The sequence below is a fragment of the Amphiprion ocellaris genome, chromosome 8 (genome assembly GCF_022539595.1).
Source record: "Amphiprion ocellaris isolate individual 3 ecotype Okinawa chromosome 8, ASM2253959v1, whole genome shotgun sequence".
NCBI classification, from domain to species: domain Eukaryota; kingdom Metazoa; phylum Chordata; class Actinopteri; family Pomacentridae; genus Amphiprion; species Amphiprion ocellaris.
In genome coordinates, this window is record NC_072773.1 from 23412679 (window position 1) to 23435580 (window position 22902).

At 40.2% G+C, this 22902-nt stretch overlaps 1 protein-coding gene and 1 long non-coding RNA gene across 13 annotated transcripts in view; both read left to right on the plus strand.

Moving 5' to 3' along the window:
- LOC111572089 (ankyrin repeat and SAM domain-containing protein 1A) overlaps window positions 1-14941 on the plus strand; it is a 66950-nt gene extending 52009 nt beyond the window's left edge. For 8 of the 12 annotated variants that reach the window (XM_055012717.1, XM_055012711.1, XM_055012712.1 and 5 more), the window contains 12 exons: window positions 2811-2909; window positions 3678-3824; window positions 4745-4852; window positions 5555-5725; window positions 5827-5964; window positions 6047-6118; window positions 6226-6312; window positions 6873-7010; window positions 8980-9162; window positions 10018-10116; window positions 12108-12202; window positions 12676-14941. In XM_055012717.1, coding sequence (XP_054868692.1) covers window positions 2811-2909; window positions 3678-3824; window positions 4745-4852; window positions 5555-5725; window positions 5827-5964; window positions 6047-6118; window positions 6226-6312; window positions 6873-7010; window positions 8980-9162; window positions 10018-10116; window positions 12108-12202; window positions 12676-12700 — 1362 coding nt within the window. In that variant the 3' untranslated portion in view covers window positions 12701-14941. Of the gene's footprint in view, window positions 1-2810; window positions 2910-3677; window positions 3825-4744; window positions 4853-5554; window positions 5726-5826; window positions 5965-6046; window positions 6119-6225; window positions 6313-6872; window positions 7011-8979; window positions 9163-10017; window positions 10117-12107 lie in introns of all 12 variants that reach the window. The other 4 variants (XM_055012713.1, XM_055012718.1, XM_055012719.1 and 1 more) reach the window with 4 other exon arrangements.
- Window positions 14942-15127: 186 nt separating this feature from the next.
- On the plus strand, window positions 15128-21367 carry LOC129349480 (uncharacterized). Its single transcript, XR_008602496.1, has 3 exons — window positions 15128-17083; window positions 17710-17868; window positions 18795-21367. It is a non-coding gene; the product is annotated as an uncharacterized LOC129349480 (long non-coding RNA).
- The last annotated feature ends 1535 nt before the right edge of the window (window positions 21368-22902 follow it).

The following is a 22902-nucleotide window of genomic DNA, read 5'->3' on the forward strand; positions in this document are numbered from 1 at the left end:
CTCAATCATGAACTGCATAAAACATGTTGACATAGAGTTGGTGGATCAGTCTGAGCCACTTTGTTTCTCATTTACACAGCCAGAGCTATGAGCGAACATCTGATTATTTTCCAGCACACACAATGAGGAGATGTTCACTAAATTTGATTAGAATCACAGATTTTAATTTAAATTCAGTAGAGTTTGATTCAGCCAGGTTTCAAAAGTGTGGATTAGAGCTTGCAATTATTTTGATTATCACTTAATTTGCCAGTTTTTTGTTTGTTTGTTTTTTTAAACAGTTTGTCAAGTTATTAGCCATATTACACATTGTTTTCTTTTGTCCGACCACAATTTACAAAACAAGATATATTGAGTTTATTTTTTCAGGAAATAAAGAAGCTTTACTTTTGCTTCATTTAATGAAAGCACTTCATTTATCCTTGAATCAGTTGATTAAACTTTCTGTTAAGTCATTGTGTCAGTTAATCATGCAACCAAAAATGTTACTTTTATTCAAGGTGAATCTAAAAAATATCTTGTGACAAGTGCAAAATATAACTCCTCAAAAACGAAGCAGACTTCTTACAGTTCCTACTTCTGTCTGAGCAGCAGTTCACAACCGAAATAAGATCTTCACTAACACCGATAGAAAGCAGGGAACATGATAGCAGTTTGCAAATATATTGCATTGTGCTTTATAAATGCCTTTAATAGTTAATCAGTGATTAAAATAGTTGATGATTGATTGTTTTTGAATCGACTAATCGATTAATAGACTGATTGATTCATGTCTCTAAATCTGCATTAACTTATTCACATCAATTATTTTTTTCTCTGAACACGATTGGTTTTGTTTTTTTAACCAACAAAGTTACAATATCTGCCATCACAAAGATCTGTTATTTATTCGCGGTGTTGCCTGTGCTACTTTGTTGACAAAAATAATAATATTTATCTTCAAAGTCTATAGAGGTCAAAAAACTAATATGACAATGTGCAGTTATGCATAAAACATCCCTGCACCTTTGCCAAAGCACACAGAAAAGACATTAGACATGAAATAGGTGCAATAAACCATATCCACTTAACAGCAGAAAGTGCGGAAAAATGGGGATAGAGTATGAAGCCAGTCTATTAGAGCTATACTTCCCTCTAAAGAGGCATTTATCAGTTAATCTCCAGTGGGACAGTAATGCAATGATCCATGCACCGTGAAAGCACCATTATCCATCCAGCTCCCCAAATAGTTTCAATCCTCAGCTGGAGAGGCAGCGATCAGCGTGTTGCTGCCCAGAGATAATGGGCTTTAAGTTGTCAGTTTAGGGAGAGGCATGAAGAAAACAAAAGAGATGCATCGTGCATCATGTGTTCACTGTGAGCTGTAACGAAGGCGGTGGCTCACCACGACCGTGATCAACAGAACTTGTTTGGAGAATTCAGGTGCTCAACTTCCTTCTGTATCTCTTCTCCAAAGACAAGTTGTATCTACACATATTACATCCTGACATATTCCAATAAGACTGGGACACCAATGTAAGGGTGTATGTCAGCATCTTACTCAGCAAAAGCACAGGCAGCATTACACAAATTACTCTGCAGTTTTTTTTCCCTACACTGGCAGACTCGCTCCTCCCATCTCCTCATCCTTTCTGCTCCTTGTTTGCATCCACGGCGACTGCATGAAAAACAGGCTGTCAGGTTTGACCTACAGACAGCTTCTCCTCTATCCCCTTAGTGCTGTGTGTGTGTGTGTGTGTGTGTGTGTGTGCGTGCGTGCGTGCGTGCGTGCGTGCGTGCGTGCGTGCGTGCGTGCGTGCGTGCGTGCGTGCGTGCGTGCGTGCGTGCGTGCGTGCGTGCGTGCGTGCGTGCGTGTGTTCAGAGTTGAGCACCGTAAGATTAACTTGAGGTTCATATTGAAGAGTCAGCCGCATGAACCCTGAGCCGTCACAATTTGTTCCTGAGGCAGCAGCTCCCATGGAGCATCATGATACTTTAACAGATGAGCTGCAGTTGCTGACCCCCGATGTGGAAGGAACACAGCTAGCATTAATCGCTTACAGTCAAGAAGATTGAGCTGGAGCTCTTTCTGACTCCTTACTTGCAATCTGAGTTGTATTGCGATGTCATAATTCATTTATTTAGACTGTTAAGGCAGGAAATCAGCCAATAGTACTCTAAAATATTCAGTGTAGAAACAGAAGGTTTCCTTTTATAAACCAGTATTTTGATTTCCCCTGCAGCCACCAGCTACTGTCAGCTATCGGTGCTCTCGTATTCTACTCCTGCATCTCATATCGCTGACCACTCTGCAGCTCAGACATTGATTTATCACTCTTTTCCCCATTATCCATTACCTGCCACACAGTCTCAAAGGTGATATTGCGTGTAACCAAAGCTAGGTTTGACCATCATTCACCACATTCCTGTCAAGCTGCTCCCCCACACACTTAAGTCTCATTTATAGGGTTATCGACATGTCCCCGTTACATCAGTCAGTGGGCTGGGTTCTAGGGAGGATCTCACTCAGGAGTAATTGACCTTTTTTCTGCAATGGCAGCAGCATACTTGTGATCAATATTTACCCTGCAGCATAGGCTCCTCTCTTGGATGATTTGTCTCAGCTTCAGTTGACATTAGGTCCAAGCAGTCTGCTTTGCATTTATATAGACGATGGATGAGTCATGTGATGTTGGAATGTTACAGAAAGGTAACATGCTTTGCCTAAAGGCATTTAAATTCATGTGCTCTTGTGTGTACCACCCTTTCTGAAGTATCCCAGTATCCACATAAAAGTAGCAATGATGCTTCTGTTGTGTTTTGGCCTACAGGGGTGCAATGTAATGGAGGACCAGGACTTAAAAGAGATTGGAATCGCAGACCCAAGCCACAGGAAGAAGATCCTGCACGCAGCACGTTCATTACCAAAGGTGACAATTCCTACTTGAATACTCACAGCACAGAAAGAGGTTGTTTGTTGTTTTTCTCTGCTGTTACTTCATGAAGTGCTAATCTCCTTTTGATTCGCAAGCATTGGTGACAAATAACACTGCACATTTATGCAAGTACTGCCCTTGAGTAGGGCTGCACTGTGGCTCAGTTGGTAGCATCATCACCTTACAGCTAGAAGATCACCAGTTCTATGTGGAGTTTGCATGTTTTTTGTGTGCAGTGTCGGTTTCCACCGGCTTCTCCGGCTTCCCCACACAGTCCAAAAACATGCTGAGGTTAATTGTCGACCATAAATTGTCCGTAGGTGTGAGTGTTCTTGGTTGTCTGTCTTTGTGTGGCCCTGCGACAGACTGGTGACCTGTCCAGGGTGTCTCCTGCCTTTGCCATGTCAAGACTCCTAGATTTATTTTAAAGGGGGCCTGACCCCTTTGTTGGTAACTCCTGGACTACACTACTGAAGTGCATGTAAAGTAGTTAAACAAGCACCACTTCACCGAGCCACAATGTGTATCAGTCAAAGAGACAGTTTTCTTGCAGAGTGACACTTGTTACTTTAAGTTATGTAGGATTTTGATTGTATGACTTTTTTTTAATAGAGTTTTTTTACATTGTTGTATTGCGGGATTATTGAAGCCAGACTCCTCAAATTATTACACAGAATGATTGGTTTAGATGGCAGCATACTCGCCCCACCATTGTCCTGAAGCCCTCAAAGCACCTGTTAATAATAAAGTCTCCTCCTACAGGTAAAAGCACTGGGCTGTGATGGCAGCAGCTCTCTGTCCTCCTGGCTGGAGAATCTGGGCCTGCATGAGTACCTACACAACTTCCTGGCGAGCGGGTACCGAACTCTGGACTGTGTCAAAAACCTGTGGGAGCTGGAGATTGTCAATGTGAGTCACAGTGACGTACATGCACTAGGGGGAGTAACAGAGGGTGAAATTAGTTTTCGAGTGAGTTTAAGAAAATTCAGCATAGCGAACGAGTTTGACAGTTTCCTCCGGCTTCGGTTTGGGGGAACCTGGATGCTAAAACTCTGAAGGTGAATTCAAAGACATGTATGTCGAATATTAGGAAGTAGGGTCTAGCTTGATGCAGAGAAGAAGTGAACACTTCACTTTTGAAAGACAGAACTCAATTACTTGTTTGGACACTTGGACATCTCACTTCAGGAAATATCTTGCCCCTCTATATGGCAAGGGTATCTGCAGGAAACACATTTTCTCCTTGGTTAAAAAAAAAAAAAAGATGCATTATAAGGTGAGAGTCACTGTTACAGGGTTAGAGGCTTAATGATGTAAAGATTTCCTGTGAAATTTTCTTGTTTGTCTTGTAAAAGCAAAAAAAAATTCATAAATGTTTAATGACAATCGGAAAATTGCATTATTAAAATGTCACAAATGCGTTGAATACATTTCCTTCCACAGAAAACATCAGCAAAAGTCTGTTATGGTTTTAAACCCTGTAATGCTTTTATCCAGGTTTACTTTCCTGCTTGCCTTGGATGTCACTTCGCTGCATTTTTTGGTGCATTACTGCCACCTGTAGATCAGTGGAATAGTGTGAAATCATTGACAGGAATACACTGATCAGCCACAACAATAAAGCCACTGATGTGAAATGAACAAGATTGATCATCTCATTATAATCCAATGTTCTTCTGGGAAACCTCCATATCCCTTCTAGATCTCAGAAAGTCTGCCGTCAACCTTTGACACAAAGTTGTCAGTTGAAGTTAAGTAGGAGTGTCTTTTGTCATTTTCCCTCAAGTGCTGCTCCGTGTTTTCAATACGTAATCTCGCCTTTTTTCCAGGTGCTAAAGATTAGCCTGCTTGGTCACAGGAAACGCATCATTGCTTCTTTAGCTGAGAGACCTTATGAGGAGCCTCCAGTCAAACCTCCTCGCTTGTCTCAGATCAGGGTAAGGACCTGCAGACTGTGTACAACTATCTAAGTCCACACACCACTTGTTTACTTTCACACACTTTGGAGTGACCTCTAGTACCAGGAGCTGAGTGTTCCATTACTCTCCTCTTTACCTTTCAGCCTTGTCATCATTAGTTTCTATCAATTATTTAATTTTAGTCTATAAATGTTGCAGGGCATTTTTAATAAAAAGAATGAAAGCCAACTTCCTTAACACTCCTAGTGTATGTCATTGATTTTTTTTTTTTTTTTGGAAATAATGACGTTCAAATTGAACCTTGCAAAATCATAAGACTCTACTCCCTGTACTTTTTTCGTTGTGAATTTATCAAGTTCGAGCAAAGTTTTGTCACTTTTCTGATCCTTCTAAGCCTCATCAATCATTTATCTTTCACTGGATTGGGTTTAAATTTGTGCTGAACATCCACAAAATCCTAAAGATAATTTGCAATTAAGCTGTTCCTGAATGTTTTACATTAATCACATCTATATCAATAAATAAAAGAGCATTACATGCATTGACAACTAAACAATACAGCTTTGGGATTTTACAAAGTCACACGAACTTAAATAATGTTTTTTTTTGGGTTGAACTTGGTGAGTTTGATGAGTTGGTATTGAATGACCAAAATGGCCTAAACAGTCATAGCTCTGTTCATCACAGTACAACTAACTGTGTCTGTCTCTGCCTTTGCAGTGCCAAGACCTGCCTGGATCGCAGAGCTCGTCTCCGCTCAGTCATATGGAGCCCTACACAGGACACTCAATGGACCCTCTGCTGCCTCTAGGAGACCCAGGGAGGAAAAAAGCGCCAGATAGCGACTATGACGTTACCCAAAGATATCGCAGTGAACGACACAGGCCTCACGTATGTGTTCATGTTAATATCAGTGAACATCCTTAAGTAATGTAGTATTTTTTAGTTGTCCTCTTCCAGACGTCTTTGATAAGAATAGCTATTTTCTTCAGGAGCGGCATGAGGACTGGCATCGAGAGCCCCGTCTCACCCTGCGGCCACCTAGTTTAGCAGCACCGTATGCTCCGGTCCAGAACTGGCATCACCAACCTGAGAAACTCATCTTTGAATCCTGCGCCTATGAAGCCAATGTAAATTCACACCTTTCTCCTTCCTGCACATCTGTTTTTTCTTTAATGTATACATCACAATAAAAATTTTTCTCCTTTACAGTACCTTGGATCGATGCTTATTAAGGATCTCAGGGGTACTGAGTCCACGCAGGATGCTTGTGCCAAAATGCGGGTATAAGTTTCTCTGATATCATGAAATAAATACAAATTATTATACATGTTATTTAAATGAATGGTAAATCACCTTGCTGTCCCTTCCTGCCTGTGTTTGTCCTCCAGAGGTCAACAGAACAAATGAGGAAAGTCCCAACTATCGTCCTTTCAATCACGTATAAGGGTGTAAAGTTCATCGATGCAGCCAGCAAGGTCAGTAACAGTACGCACACACTTCTCCTTTTGGTGTGAAAGTGTACTTTTCAACCCAGCATGTCCTCAGAGGCACATAAGACCTCAAACTGAAGCAAGTGCAAATACTGGCATGTTTTCTTTTGTAATGTTTTGAGATCGTATGCATGAAAGCACAGGAGTCAAATGTCACGCTGCTTCCTTCCCTGTGATTGTAAATGTCATACAAATTTGTGTCAGATTGCTTCATGTTTATATTTCCTGACAGGGAGCTCATCTGCTTATATTGACATTTATTTGATATTAATAAAAAAAGACTTTGAGATGCTGCTTTGGAGGCTCAACATGGTTTTACTTTTTATGGCTACACTTTACTGCAGCGGCCATGAAAAACTATCTCTGCCTCACTGTGTCCTCTTGTCATTTTCATAATGCATTATTACTTGTAGCGTTTTTGCTCTGTTTGGCACAGCTTGACATGTTGTGATAATACCATCAAGTAAAAATATTTGCAGAGAACCCACTTGTAATCTCTATAGGTCCATTACTGAGCCTCATGCATGTCTCTCTTCTTGGTGCAGAACATCATTGCAGAGCACGAGATCCGAAACATCTCTTGTGCAGCCCAGGACCCAGAGGACTTGTGCACGTTTGCCTACATCACTAAGGACCTGCAGACTAGCCATCATTACTGCCATGTCTTCAGCACAGTAGACGTGGTAAGGACACTGCTGTCTTGTCCTCATCAGTCTCAGAGTGAAATTTGTCTGCTCAGGGTAATTGCAAGTCTTCAAGAGGCCGTAGAAAATAGTTTCATTCAGTATTTTCTATTGTAGACAGTAATGATACGGTATAATAATAGAAAAAATCCTCTATTGCAGGCTGGTGGTTGACAGAACACACTAATATACTAAAAGTAGAATTGAAACAGCAGTAGATCGTGTATGAAGGATGCTGTTTGATCCTTTATTGTGGGATTTCAGTCAAGACCATCAAACATTTAACAAACATTGTCAATATAATGCTCATTGTCTTCTAATGGGAAAGTAATGCCCTAGATAGGGAAGTCTATCTATTCATTTTCAGATTCAGAATAACTTTAACAACCCCACGGGAAATTACTTTGTTCAAATATGTGAAAGTTGTAAAATTTTTACAAGGACTACAAAAATAGAAGAAAAGACCAAGCGCAGAGTCTGAAGTGGTAACAGAATGGATGAGGTCACATGCAGCTGCCAGGGATGTAAACAGAGATGTAAATAGCCTCTAAGACGAAACGTAGTGTGGATGTAGACTCTGTGGCTAACAATGTGTGGGTTGCAGAAATGTTCCTTCTTGGTTAAAAAAAAAAAAAAAAAAAAAAAAAGGCTGCAAGCCATCGGATCCATTCCTTTCTGCCTGACCCATCTAATTCTGCCACTTAAAAGGTCAAGGTTCTGTTAGTTTTATTAATTATATTATTAAAACTTATTGTTCTACACAATTCGAAAGTACTGGCATTTTGTTGTGCAATTTAATAATTGCAGGCCACACCGTATGTCACTTTTTCATACTCACTGACTAACATGATTGTAAAAGAGGTTTTAAAATGCATTGTATGTGGTGTTAAATGGTTCTTTAAAAGTCGTTTATCTAACTTTTACTCTGCAGAAACTCTACAGTGACCGTTTCATCAAGTGTTGAAAACTTACCTCTCTGCTAAATTTGAATTTCTCGGACATCACCTGCCATAGTCACTCTGAGGAGATGGGACAGCCTGCACGGTCAACACAGTTATCTCTATACTGTCCCATTTCTTCAAGGTGTCACGCTTCAGTTGGGGTTGATTGGCTCCTCGAAGACACAGTGCTACTCTGACCGTGATAGCTAGCCCTCCATTACCTTCTCTGTGCCCCCGGGAATCTGATGATTATGCTGCTAATCTGCCTCATAAGACTAGAGACTGTTTAACACTGCTCAGTTTACTTGGGTATAGTGGTTCTGTGTGCTCTCTGATTTCCTCTGTGTGGCTGAAACAAGAGGCTGCCCCTCAGCAGTGAGCGCTGCAGCGGTTTGATAACCATCAAAGGCCGCAACAGCCATAAGACGTGATTGGCTGTTTTAAATTGTATTGACCATATTGCAGCTCTCAATGTCCAAAAGACACAAAGAGACTGTGAGCTGACTATGCGGAGCGCAAGACCCACACCAGGGCATTAAGTAAATGCGTATTCATGACGTGTTTGTCGCAGGGCCAGTTACTTCATCGAAGGATATGCAGAGGATTTCAAAGCTCTGTGTTCTGTTTCTATTCAAATGACACTTTGTTCCCACCATAGGATTACTTTTCCGGCCTCCCAAGGCATGTAGTACAAAGCTTGAATCCTCAGTCTTTAGTCTGAGGTGCTCGTTCGTATTTGGAAGCTGTCAGGTTAAGGCAAAAATAATCCAGCAACTTTAATGCTGAGCTACACTATCCAGTTTAGGTACGGAGGGGGAGCTGTTGCACAATACTCCTGAGATTAGTGCCATTTCTACATGGTATGCAATTTTGTTTTGAAGAAGTTTTCAGGAAAATAATCTTCACGCTGACATGTTTTGCTGTCTCACTAAAAACCTCGTATAATGTTGTTTATCTTGCCTGGAGGCTGAACATCCAGAACACTTTAAAGTGCTCACTGATCTTCTTCTGTCTCCTTTTCTGTATAGAACCTGACCTATGAGATTATACTGACGCTGGGACAGGCATTCGAGGTAGCTTATCAGCTGGCTCTGCAGGCCCAGAGGACCAAACAGCACCAGAACCTCCCAGTGGGACCCGGTTCAGACGTCATTGAGACCAAGTCCAGCCGACCTGTGCCCAAACCACGAGGCAGCGTCCGGAAGTCTGGGGTAGGTCAGACACAAACATGTCAAACATACAGCTCTAAGGTAAAACTGAACAACACTCCAGCAAGTCTTGGTATCTTGAAGAACAACTTTACTGTGAGACCAGCAAGTTTCTTCTTGATGAGAGAACCTTAGTGAGCCCAGAAGTTCATAGTGTTGTTATTCATAGTACGTGCTGCATAAGTTTTCTCCTCTTCAGACAGCAGTTGTACCAGGAAAACAAAACCAAAGCACCTCATACATTACAGTTTACCATTGACACCCGATGAAATACTTACTTTTCATCTTACATTTTGAAACCAAACCCTGAAATCACATTAGTCTTCGATCATTTGTATCAGTCTACAGCTTTTCACATCATTATGTTACACTGCACTGATGTTCATCTGGCTATTAGCATTAAACCATTAAGGAGTTCACTTGTGTAGAATACCAATGAGCTAACTACACCTCAGGGACGAGTCACACATCTCCAGCTGCAGCCTAATGACCTCAACATAATGATATAAGACTGCGATTCCATGCTTACTGTCATTTCTTCAATGTCGGCTTGTTTTTCCCTCATGTCTGTATTTTTATGTACGGGTTTAATTAGCATAGCTTACTGAGCATGCATGTCATACTCTCACATTTAACCACACCTGTAAGCTTTTCGGTACAACCACAGTCTCACCTGTTTTGGCTACAACAGATCAAACCCCTCCTGTCTCATGCTGCTCAAATCTGTGTCAGTTTCTGCCTTTTTAATTCTCTCTCAGCTGCTCCTTCTGTCTGGTTCTTTTGTGCTTTCCATCCCTTGTCTCTCTCGTCTCTTTCTCTCTGTCTGACTCTCCTCCTGGTGGTGTTTATCTCTCCCAGGACTCACCTCCTCTCGACAGTCGTTGCTGTTACTGTTACACCTGCACCACCCACCGTCCCTCCTTCCTACCGCTGCACTCTGCCAGCCCTGCTGCTCAGGTGCTGCCCCTCTCCTCCTGTCCCGTCTCTAGCTTCCTCCTCCTTCCTCTACCTGCCCTGAAAACCCCACATACCGTTTTATTCTGTCAACTTATATTGCCGTTGTTGTATTTTTCCCTGTTTGTAGGAAACTATTTATGAGCTTTACTTTACGAGACCTAAACAAATGTGTGTTCATAAATCCTGTGAGTGGTGTTTTTGACTCCGATGCCCTCTAGTGACAGTTTAGTTGTAAGGCAGGAGACTTTTACATCCACGGTGGTGGCGATTTAGGGTCAGATTTAAAGTGTTAACATGGAAGTGCTATAACTTCACTGATGTGCAACTTCAGTAAAAAAAAAAAAAAAAAGTCACTGGCATAAAAATAGATTGTTACAACTAGAGAAGTTTAAAGAGAGTCCTTTAAAACACAGAAAATAAGATAGGTGAGTTAATGTACCATGAAAGTTCATTCTTGACCTTAGAAACTGCAGCTGACTGTTTATTCTACTTATTGCTGAATGGACCTTGTGATGATGACACTTTATCAATGCTGCTTCCAACGTCAAGAATGAACCTTCGAGCTCAACTTGTAAGGCAGCGGATACAGAGATCCTAAAAATGCTCACAGGATTGAAAATTTGAGCTTCTGCTCATGATAGCTGTGCGATATGATTGAAACCTGTGAGACTGAATCAGAATCAGCTTCATTTGCCACATATGTGAAGACATACAAGGACTTGTTTCACAAAATATAACACATATACATCGAAACAAGGGCAACAGATTACAGAAGCTAATTTAAGGAAGTCGTTTAGCCACTATAGATATGTGTAAAGAGCACGTTTAAAGTGAACCAGAGCTTTAGTGCAACTTCTGAAAGAGTTCAAACATAATTTGGTTTTTGGGAGGCACCAGCATCATCGATGTTAGTCAGTAAAGGTATTAATATGAAATATCAGCATCTAAACAAACTTCACACAGGCTTAAAGTATTTAATATTGGACAAAAATGTTACATATAGATAAATGTAGCTTGTTTGAAATCTAAGTACATTTGAAAAGCAGAGCTGATGTTCTCTGCAATTCAGATGGAAGAAACATGTATGTATCAGCACTGGCAACTGGCTAAAAAATACTGTATTATGCACCCATGCTTTATCTGGACAACTGTTTAAATCAGAGTTTTGTAACTAAATTAAAACATCATTACTGTCCACATTTACCATAACTTAGCTTTTAATAAGAAAATATTTGCATTTGTAATAATTATGATTTGAACTATGGTGAAGCATATTGTTTTACAAAATAAACAAAAATAGAATTCATGCTTTGATAACACTTTAAGCCCCAATTTTATCATTAATAAGCAATAGACAAGATGTCATAAATAGTTTTTAGCCTGGTATAATACTGTTTTATGAAACTATAGTGGCATTTTAATGGTATATAGATTTTATGTGTTTCTTCAAATTATTATTTCTTCTCTGTGTAGACATATTTTATTTCATTATAGTCATTCGTTTATCTGTTTTTGTTCACCAACCTCCTATAATGGCTGCCCGAAGAAGTTAAAGTTGTTGCCAAGTACATTAATAAACGCTTGCAAGCACATTATAGTGACATAACCATCTGTTAAATGTTTATATTCTGCTTACAAATGCTAAATAGAGTAGTTAAAGTAAAGTGTTGTCTCTGCATCTGTCTGTTGAAGCATATGAGAAGCTACAACTGTAGTGGAGTGTGCTGCAGCGCAAGAAAACCAATCATTTTTTTAAGAAGTGTAAAATACCCGAAAGCACTTCAATTACAGTTGAAGTTCTGATAATCGTTACATTTGAAATTAATTATACTGTTTAGCAGTTGTTGTGATGTTAAATCTTTCGCTTCATCTGCGTAAACACCAGCATCACACCACTTTATTGGTAAATTTTAGGTAACTATCAACAGAAACCAGTGCAGCCTTTTAGTAGGGGAACTGATGATTTTAATGTTGCCTGTCTGTGTTTACAGGGTGACATTGTGGACCATGAAGGGGATTCTCAGTCCCAGGGCAGTGCCACGTGGCTCGTGGACCCAAAGGAATCCAAGCGCACTATCAGCACTAAGTACGAGACCACCATATTCTGAGTGGACCCCTCTTCCTCCTGGGCCTGGTCTCACCTTTCCTCCTTCCCCTCCTTTTGTGTGCCTTTCACTGTGACTCTGCCTCTTTCTCTCCCTCTCTCTGCACCGGACCTCTGCCCTCCCCCGGCTTCCCCCAGCCATCGCTCGTGTCCTCCTCTGACAGCACCAGAACCTGTGACAATTAACCAACTTCTGTTGCTCCTTCGTTATGTTAAATTACCACCACTTCTATGCTTTTAATTGATTATTATTGCAACCCTTCCACTTTGTCGACCCTCTTCCTGGCTGGTTGTCACTCACCCCACGAGCCTGACACACACCTCCACTGTTCCTCTCCTCTGTTTACCTCGATTCGCTTCCTCAACTCTGTGTACAATGCTTCCTCCTTTCGACCAGCAACATCCCTCTGTTTGCTGTTGGTGATAAGCTCTTTCTTTTCTTGGTGCTTTTCCAGCTCTATTAGGCGACGGCCGCTTTGAGGCTTTTCACTCTGATCTTTCAACTCCCGACTCCTCCGAGTGCTGAGAAAAATCTGATTTACCACAGCCAAGAGTGACCCACTGCACACATCCTGTACGTGGATGGACATGTTTCCTGAGGAAACTGTGAAACTGATCCTGTAATTCTATGCATAGTTGGACTTCACTGTTCCAGTTCAGTGGGATGCAGGTGTCATAGAGGCTGCACACAGGATTAACTAAGGGAGAAGTTTTTCCACTGTCAGCTGTCTGCTTGAAGCCAAAGGAGGCTAAGATCATAGAACTGTGATAAGGTCCTTTCAGAGCTAATGAAGTAAGCATTTTGGGGATTTTCTCAAGGTGGACAGAGTAGGGCACAGAGGTATGATATGGACCTGCATGTTAGTGGTCCTTGTTGCTCCAGAAAACAGGCAGTCTGTCGATCAAAGCACCAGGATTTCAACCTGGTGCTTCTTCTGGAGTCAACAAACTATAACTAAGCACTTTTACCAAATCCCCAAGTGTGTAAGAACAAGTGCATTCTCCTTTGTCTTGTCTTTTTTTTCTCTTCTTTTCACAACAAATGCCTTCTGTGTTCATCCTGTCTGCATTGCCTTTCTTCTTTTTTGCCAATGCAACTGGGTTAATATTTTACATCTGCTGGTGAAAACAGTTAATCATTATAAAAAGGGGGGTAATTCATCACTATCATGCTGTTTGTGTCCATCGGTTTGCTGTTGTTTTTGCTTTATTTTAACTTCACTGCTTTGTGTGTGTGTGTGTGTCTGTGTCCCTTCCCTATAGCTGAACACTGTGGACACTCCCAGTCAGTAAGAAAGGACAGGAATGAGCCCTGTTGCATGGTGGGTAGGAGGTTTTGTTGGAAAGGTGACCCAGTTTCCGTGCAGCAGATCACGTCACCGGTGGGAATCGTGCTCACCACAGTAACACATGGGCCTGGAGACACAAAGCTTTCAACACCGCAGGCTCCATCAGGTCGTCCGACTCCATCACTCCACACGTTTAGCATCCTGTCCGTCAGACAGTGATGGTTGCTCCGTGCAGCGAGGGAGTCAGACGTATTTTCTCTTTGCGTTTCCTGATAAATGAATCATTGCCTCCCTCACAATGAGTTTGTGTTACTCTTTCAGGAAATGTACCTGCAGGTTTCCATGCAGAGCTTTTGGTAAAAGGGGAAGTAGCAGAGATAAGGAGCATAAACCTTTTTTTTATTATGATACCAGACCTGAGACCTCACACTGTAGGTAGACAGACACTCCTTCCTGGATTGTTCAGACATTGTAGCTTCTGTTTACGACCATCAGCTTATGTACATGTGTAACTGTGATAAACAATGTAATCTTGCATGGGAGGAACTGACACTACAAAGACTGTTTTATAGTAATATAACACGGGATGGCTTTTATTTGATTTGAAAGTTGTGTCCTTTATTTTTGTCGGTTTTAATTGTTTTATAGGACAATGATGTGTCCTAATGCTGAAACTGGATCAGGTGTGGTTCGCTTCAGTTCTCTCTCTCCTTCCCTGCTCCTTTGTTCAGCTAATCTTGACAAGATTATTCATCAAAACCTGCCATGCAGGCTGGTACGACTTTAGATTTCTAGGTGCAGAACAGAACAATAGGGCACAGCATGTTTCTCTAGCTAACTCCCAATATGTCGACTGTTAATGGTACTGTTTGGTCCACCATTGTGTATATGGGTACGTAGTCAGGTCATTTTGATTTAACTGTTGTATATGTGGTACGTCGTCCGGCCAGTACGATAACTCCATGGTACACTGTCTTCAGCTCGCTGGTGTCGGCACCTTCAGCCATCAGCTTGGTCCTGTCCTGCTTTTGCACATTGCTGAGGATCAGGAGAGATCTTCGGAGACTAATCTGATGACCACAATGATGAGAATGATATTGTACATGAATCCTAGCGGTCTGTATTTTGATACTTGAATGATTTTTGCTTTTATAGATATCTATATATATATATATATATGTATATGTATGTATGTACGTATGTAATTTTTGACGTTTGTCAAAAGAGAGAAAAGGACTATGTCTTATAAAGTTAAACATATCGTGAATAAATACCCTGTGATTTAAAAAAAAAAAAAAGGCTGAGAAAATGACTCAGAAGAGGGACCTCAATTCAGAAAAAAAGATTGTAAATAATCTTGGGCTTCCAGTCTTTTTTATGATTATTTTTCATAATTGTACAACTAATAAATGGCGGCGTTAGAATCACTGTCCCTGTTGGCTGTTTATTTGTTCATTTTGTGTTCTTGTTTTATTCTTTTTGGTCCAGAATTTGCGGAATCATTCGTCTGATTCCCTACAGCTCCTCTGCAGTCAAGGAGACTCGGTGTATTGATGCCTTCAGAGTATCTCCATTTGTCTGAGGCCAAACCAGGTCGGTGGATGTGTCCTCTGCATTCATTTCATTAACTTTTCTCTGCTGACGGATGGATAGCAGCAGATCAGAAAGAGTTGAGGTGTAGCCACCAGTTACTACAGAAGATAAAGAACAGAGCTGACACCAATATATTTCAGCTGACTGCTTCCTCTGTCCGTCTAAACAAGCTGCTGCACCGAGCTGAGGCTGCAGGGACACAAGAACCCAGACCACATTTTACCAGAACATGTTCCTGCAGTATATTTATTTGTATTAGCAGTCACTTCCCAGCACAACACAATTAACACAATCTTAATAGTAAGGCTTTATTTACCTTGATGTGCCTCCTGTATGTCTGTGACCCTTACAAACTCCCAAACTTAAATTTTAGCAGCAGACTTCCTGTTCTCTGTGGATTTTGTGTGCTTGTCTACTTTTATCAGCTGAGGTTAATTCAAATACACCTTTCAATATACATTTTAAATACATTTTTTTAAATTGCCCCTGCCCCGGGTTGGGCTTTGACAATTATTTTTATCTTTGCTACGAGGGACATGATTTAACAGAAGAAAATTACGACAGCTTATAATTCATACGCCAACTTCTGTGAAATACATTAACAGCGATAAGTCTTGTGGCTGTTGGCTCAGAAGAATTCTAAAGTTTGAAGTATTTTTTCATAATGGTGAATTTAGAAAAAAAAAGACTAATCCAACTCGGTTTGCAGCACAAGGTAAACAAAACAGTTCAGTAAATAATAGGGTAACCATATATATGTGTTGTTCAATTCTCTGATGGTTTTGCAGGAACAAGGCCAACAACAATAAAGAATTTCATACTGTTACACTTTTATACTTCTGTTTCTAATGAATCTGAAACTATATATTCCTTTAGGTGTTTAATGCTAGTAGAGATAAAGAAAGATCGCTATGTCTGGACAGTGATGTCATCTTCAAATTGCTTCCAAGTATGTCTACAGCTTATCTTTGATGTGACTGCTGGTATGTAAAAAATCTGCTTTTTATAAAGTGGTGTCATTGGTCCACAATGAAAACAACTACAAAAGAACAGATGAGAAGATGATAGGAATATGAGTTCTCACATCTGTGACAGGTGACAACAGACATCATGGACGCACATGTGGATTGAGACTGATCTACAGATAGATCTCTGACTGACTCACACAGACTCTGTGGGATCCAGCCTCCAAACGCTGAAAAATTTTTGAAAAAAGATGTGTTGCAATACTAATTTTTCATGTAGACAACGATGTTGAACTGAAGTTACCTTGGCAGCTCACAGATGATGTATTACAGTCTGGGAGCGTATTCGCTGCTGGCAGATAATGCTGGTCAATCTATTACTTTAGTCCAGAATAAAATGTTGCAGCAACCACTGAATGACTGGATGGATTGCCATGTCATATTTACAGACATTCCTGATCCCCAGAAGCTGAATCCTACTGACTGTGTCGACCTTCTGGCTTTTCTTTTCACACAGTCATGACCACTGTTCCCTCTAAGCTGCGCGCGTGCGCAATTGCGCACTGCTGACACGGTCTCTGCGCACAGAAAATCTGCGCTGCGCACAAAAAAAAATCCAACCTAAATTGTAAATAAAATAAACACGTAGCAATTCATTCCGTGCTATTTTTCAATGTGAGTCCGTGAGTGACGGTGACTGGCTGCTGCAGCCAATGATGCGATTCACATACGTATTTACCATAGACTGTATATAATGGTATTTACGCAGCTAATAAACGTCAGGCGTCCTTATGTGCAGCCATCGTTGTTGTCATAGATATGAATGAGTAGATAGGACACGCCCCTTTGAGCTGCGTGCTACAGCGAGGCTAAGCTAGTGGGGGAAAAGTTTCAGTGCATTCCGTTGATGTCGACGGCGTGAAAACGGAAACAAGTATGCTGGCTCACTGTGCTGCATACAGTTACACACTGCGTCGTATGATTGAGACAAGGAAACTTGGAATGACTTTTCATAGGTAAGAATAGTTTTTGGCTCTTTTTTCATTATGAAATCTTGTTGAGAGCTTCCAGTCTATGAGAGCTAACTAGTTAGCCACTAGCAAAACGCTAAGGCGAGCTAGCAGCTTGACAACCAAATACCAGACGATTAATAGTAGCTGTAGTATAGTTGTACAAGCAGTAGTAGTAATACTAAAAGTACAAACAGCAGTAGTAGTATAAACAGCTGTTAGAGTCGTAGAAGTAGTATCAGCAATTGTAATAGTATTACAAGTTGTAGTAGCAGTGCCAGTATCAGCAGCAGTAATGTACTACCACTACTGCTAGTAGTAGTCACATTGCTATTACTACCACCAATACTACCAATAGTAGTTATAACGCTTAACTCATGTATATCCAGATTACCATCGATGTTCTTCCTCCAAACCCATTTTATGATTGGGATTACAGGCAGTTCTTTAGGACTGCTCTCAAATAATTGAAATGTTACTAAACAAGGTTATACTTATCAAATTAAATAGCTCTGGTCTCCAGTATATTGGTGAATTCGGTTCTTTGTACTTAATTTTTTAGCATGATTTCTTTTTAATATGTTGTGTACAGACTTAATTACTTCTCTGTCTACTTTTCTTACTCCATGTAGGTTTCCCAGAGACTATGGGTTGAGGAGGAAGTGGAAGTTTGTCGGCTTAGACCTGGTGTCATTCCATCAGTGTTAAACTTCCCGGCTCATCTTGGAAGAGTACGTGCCAGAAAGACCACGACCAAGCAGCCTTGAGATCTTAGGCAGCGTCTCCCTCAGGTGGGTGTCGACAGTGTTCACGGTCAGGTCTGTGGTAATCCTGTCAAAAAACAAAACAGAAAAAAAATCTAGATTATAAATCAACATGTAACCAAAGCACTCTGTGTATAACGCCAAAGTATAGGATGTAGTTCAGAAAATGTCAAAGTATAGTATACTTTTCAAGAATAACATAGTATGGCCTGTAGTTCATAGTACAGCATGTTGGCAAGAAAAAAAAAACAAAACAGATTATTATGTGGTTCAAAAAGCGCAAAATGATAGGATGTTGCCTAAAATTGTCATGTATGATATGTGGTTCAAAAAATGTCATAGTGCAGTATATTTTCAAAATAGTATGTAATTCAAGAAAACATCAGAGTGTAATGTCATCTAAAAAATGCCATAGAATAATAATTTCAGTGCACAAGTAAAAGTATAGTAACTTTTAAAACTGTTCGAATTCTTATGTTGCTTAAAAAAACAAACTAAAACAAAAAAACGTCACAGTAATATGTCAATTAAAAAAGCCTATAGTATAGCATGTCGCCCAACAAACGTCATAGTATAGCATGTCGCTCTAAAAACGTCAGAGTATGGCCTTTAGTCCACAGCTGTCAGTAGGTGAGGAGCAACACAAAAACAGTCCAAACGCTGGTCTCCAGAGGGTTAGACGAGAATTTATTTGAAAGAGTAAGTTTACAACAACACAACGTGAGGGGGTTAAAAACAAATGGGTGTTAGTAAAATAAAAATAAATCAGTAGAACTAAAAGTTAACTTCATGTTGACATTGATGGGCATTCCAACCAGGAACAAAGTAAAAGATAATCAATAGGAAAAAAAACTCTTCCTGTTCACCCCTTAACACCCAAAAACACACCGCAGCAGCACCCAAAACTAAAACTACCAATGGGTTCCCTGTTTTCCTTTCTGAACAATTCAAAGGTCCCTCTCTATCTCCCCACACATCCACCAACCACTGGAACACATCTCCAAAGTTCTGCCAGGCCAGCTCAGCTTCCCCTCAGAAGAAGTGCCGCCACCTGCCAGATGAAGGAGCCTTTTGGGAGGCAGCTGGCATCGTGATTGGACTGTACTTTGGTCTGTTCCAATCCAGCTTCAGCTCCAGAGACGGCAGGTGGGACGAGTCAACGGAGGCCTGGTGGACGAAGGCTGCAGCTGAGTACAATCTAGAAAACAAAAGAGGAGGAGTGCAGCGGCCCAGAGCCAGAACAAACAGATTAGCATCGTATGTCTCTTAGAAAACATCATAGTATAGCCTTTGGTATGAAAAAACACCATTATATACATCGTATATTGTACAAATAACAAGTCAAAGCAAAGAGACATACATTGTAGAATTGTAGTAATTGTGGGCTGACTGGCCTTGGCAATGGTCGTCGGAATGTGAATAACACTGACCACACCTCACAGAGGTTATAAACTGAGGCAACATCAACCACCACCAGAACTGAAGAAGCCTCTTGGATGAGAGGTGAAACGTCTTCAAGGAACCTTCTTAAAGTCCAGTTGGATTGATTTAAACAACTTTGGATGACTGATTTACTTATTATCAGTATTTTATTTTTTACTGATTTACGGTAATAAATAAATTAAAAATTGGCGCTACTTTGGCTCTGAACCTTTATCTACCTGTGGTCGCTCTGTCTTCTGGAGTGATTTGATTGGTTATACGTCACGAATAAAACTCCTTTAACGTAACATCTGTAAACAAAACAAAAACGTATCAACAAAGTTTTCTGTTAGACTTTGTGTTCTTCTAAGTTTAACTCCAAGATTTTAAATACTTTCATTTACTGCAAATGAATATCTACTCCAAATGTCTCACTAATAATCATTATCAGCCTTAAAAATCCACAAAAACACCCCTCTATACTCGACCACACTTAGTACAGTCCGGTTCCCCCTTCTATAAATCTGCTTGGAATCATCCACTTCCTGTTTGTCAAAGTGGCCTTCTACCTGGACAGGTTTTGTTGGAGCTCATGCAGCAAACATTTTGGGTAACTGCACTTTAATATGGATGGATGACACTGAATTAGAGTCTGTTTTAATGAGACTGAGTTAAGATGTGTAGCTCTGTCATTAAATAGGAAATTATTTCTCAGAATTCACAGAGAAAAGTCTGAAATGTTTGCTAGGCTAGCGTCCCACATGTACTTTGACTCAGCTAAAGCTAACTCTCTCCAGCTTCTGGATCTCTTGAGTTGCTTGTTAAAATATCTTGCTAGAGGTGCTGAAGCTCAGAAAGTCTGAGATGTTTGTTCAAAATAAGCTCATTCTCAAGTCTTATCTGAACTCTTTTGTTTGAACTTTCCCTAAACTTAGGAGTTAATGACAGAGCAGCACATCCAGACTCAGTCTCATTTATGTAGAGATTAAACTTCAGTGTCATTCATTGATGTTAAAGTGCAGTTTTTCAAATGTTTGTTGCACATGCTCATGACCAAACCAGTTCAGGTGGAAGACGATGTGAAGAGAAAGCTCCAGAGGATGAATATCACACATTTACATTGAAAATAAATGTCCTTTAATTAGACATTGTCATACAAAAGTTGGATTTCCCTTTAATGATGTTCAAATCTTTGTTGAGTGTTTTGTTGATGTTGGTTTCTAAATGTTTTCTGACACTCGGCCCCAAAGATTAAAAACTTCTACGACTCACAAGCTGCAACAATTCACACATTATCAACTATCTTTCTGACTAAACTAAGACAGAGAGTGAAAAACTGCCTGATTCCTGCATCATGAATGTAAATCTTTTTGGTTTTTATGACAGTAAACTGAATATATTTGGGTTTGACATTTTATAAACCAAAACAAGAAATGAATTACTGGAGAAAACAATCAATTACTCCAACATTACAAGATACATACAATTTGAATTCAATTTTATTTATATAACGCCAAATACAGGTCAAATTGTCTCAAGACACTTTATATTTTTTGGCATATTTAAAATATGACAAAGTAAGAAATTTAAACCTCTTGACTAATCCAATTTATTACTCGGTTTTTAAGAGACTAATCGACAACTAAAATAACTTTCTCCACTAAAACTAATAAACATGAGGTCAAATAGAAGGAACAGTTTTAAATGCTGCAGTCCCACGATGACAAGAATAAAGTTTGTCAACAAAAACTAAATCTGCTGGTGGATTCCATTGAAGTCCTAGTAAATGATAATAAAGTGTGATACTAAAGGTTTGTGGTGCTAAAAATGTCAAAGTAAAGATATCAAGTTGAACATGTGGATGGAGGTTGATAAAAGTTGACCTTCTTTCATTTCTCTGGAGCCGACTCCATGGATTTTATGGATGGTGGTTAAAGACCTGCTCTTCTAGTCGTCGTCCTTCTAGTCGCTGTAAAAAGTCAGTCCATCCTGGCCGACTTCAACATCTCTTCATGACAACTTGTTCTGCCTCCGACCTTGTGGAAACTCCAGAAACTCGGGAAAACCCATGGAGACTCGAAGAACTCGTGGAGACTCGAAGAACTCGTCGGGCGGGGGAAGGTGTGGAGGGTGGTGTGGGGAGGTGGGGGAGTAGAGGGGGGAGGCCGCCACCCACCTACCCGCCCACTCTCCGCCCTGACTCCACCCAGACTCCGCCTTGGCTCCACCCATGTGGTCACTTCACCAACTACGATGTCAAAGGGACGACGAATTTATTTCTTTTTATCTGATCTGTAGCTCAGTGAGTTAAGGATTTGCCTGTGGAGCTGCAGGTCGCTGGTTCAAGACCAGACCCTTCTTAAGTTTTATCAAAATCCTGACAAAGACAAAGAAAGAAAACTGCCGGTGGCCGGTCTTGAACCTGCGACCTTCCACTTGGTAGTCCGTCTTCTTATCCCCTGAGCTATTCGCTCAGATACTAATTCTTCTTTTTTTTGCGCATTTATCATCTATTTTTTGCCGTTTTCGAGTTTTTTTTTAACTCGAGTCTCGACTCGACCATTTTTTTCAGGAGGTTGGACTTCAGCCTTTGTGCTGGAGGGTGGAACCCTCAGTTCCAAGGCTTTCCAAAGCCTCCAGACCTCCCGAGTCCTCAGGACCTGAGCTTTCACACAGTCTGAGGGCTGAAATTTTCAAAGTCCCACAGTAGTTCTCTGTTAGATTGAACCTTCAGACAGTCCAAGGACTGAAATCCTCTAAGTTCCTGAGTAGTTCTCTGTTAGTTTGAACCTTCAGACAGTCTGAGGGCTGAAATTTTCTAAGTCCCACAGTAGTTCTCTGTTAGATTGAACCTTCAGACAGTCCAAGGACTGAAATCCTCTAAGTTCCTGAGTAGTTCTCTGTTAGTTTGAACCTTCAGACAGCCTGAGGACTGAAATTTAAAAAGTTTCTCAGTACTTCTCTGTTAGTTTGAACTTTCTGGTTAACAGAAGCCTTAAAACTTGTGACCATGAGTCTTGATTTCACATTTAGACCATCCATCTGAGTTCTTCTCAGAACTTCACCTGTGGGTTTTTTAGAAATCCTCAACAAACTTTGATTCTCTTCACTGAACAGTAAAGTTTGTGGAGATCACAAAGTAACATTAGTTTGATAAATGCCTTCAACTACTAGTAGACTTTATCTGGAAAGCAGTTTTCTGAAATGAGTTCTTAGTAAATCTGTCCACAATCAAACCAAGAACATAGAAAGAGGAAATGTTTGAAGAAACAACTTGATGTTTTCATTTCAGACTAGAAAACACTTTAAGAACTTTATCTGTTTTGCTCTTTTCGATCGTTTTATTGTCTCTTCTGTTTAATTTGATCTTCTAAAGTCTAACTGGTGTCTTTTCAAATGTTTTGTCTTTAGTTTGATTCTTCTTAAACGTTTAGTTTTGCTCTTTTCTCACCTTTTATTCTTTTCTAATGTCTGATTTGATTTCCAAATGTTTTGTCTTTTTAATGTTTAATTGTTGTTTTTCAAATGTTTTATCGGCTTGTTTGAGTTTTTTTTCCTTTCCCAATATTTATTGTTTCGATTAAATCTTTAAGGTTTTTCTTTTTAAATGTTTTACCACCTTTTAATGTTTAATTTTCT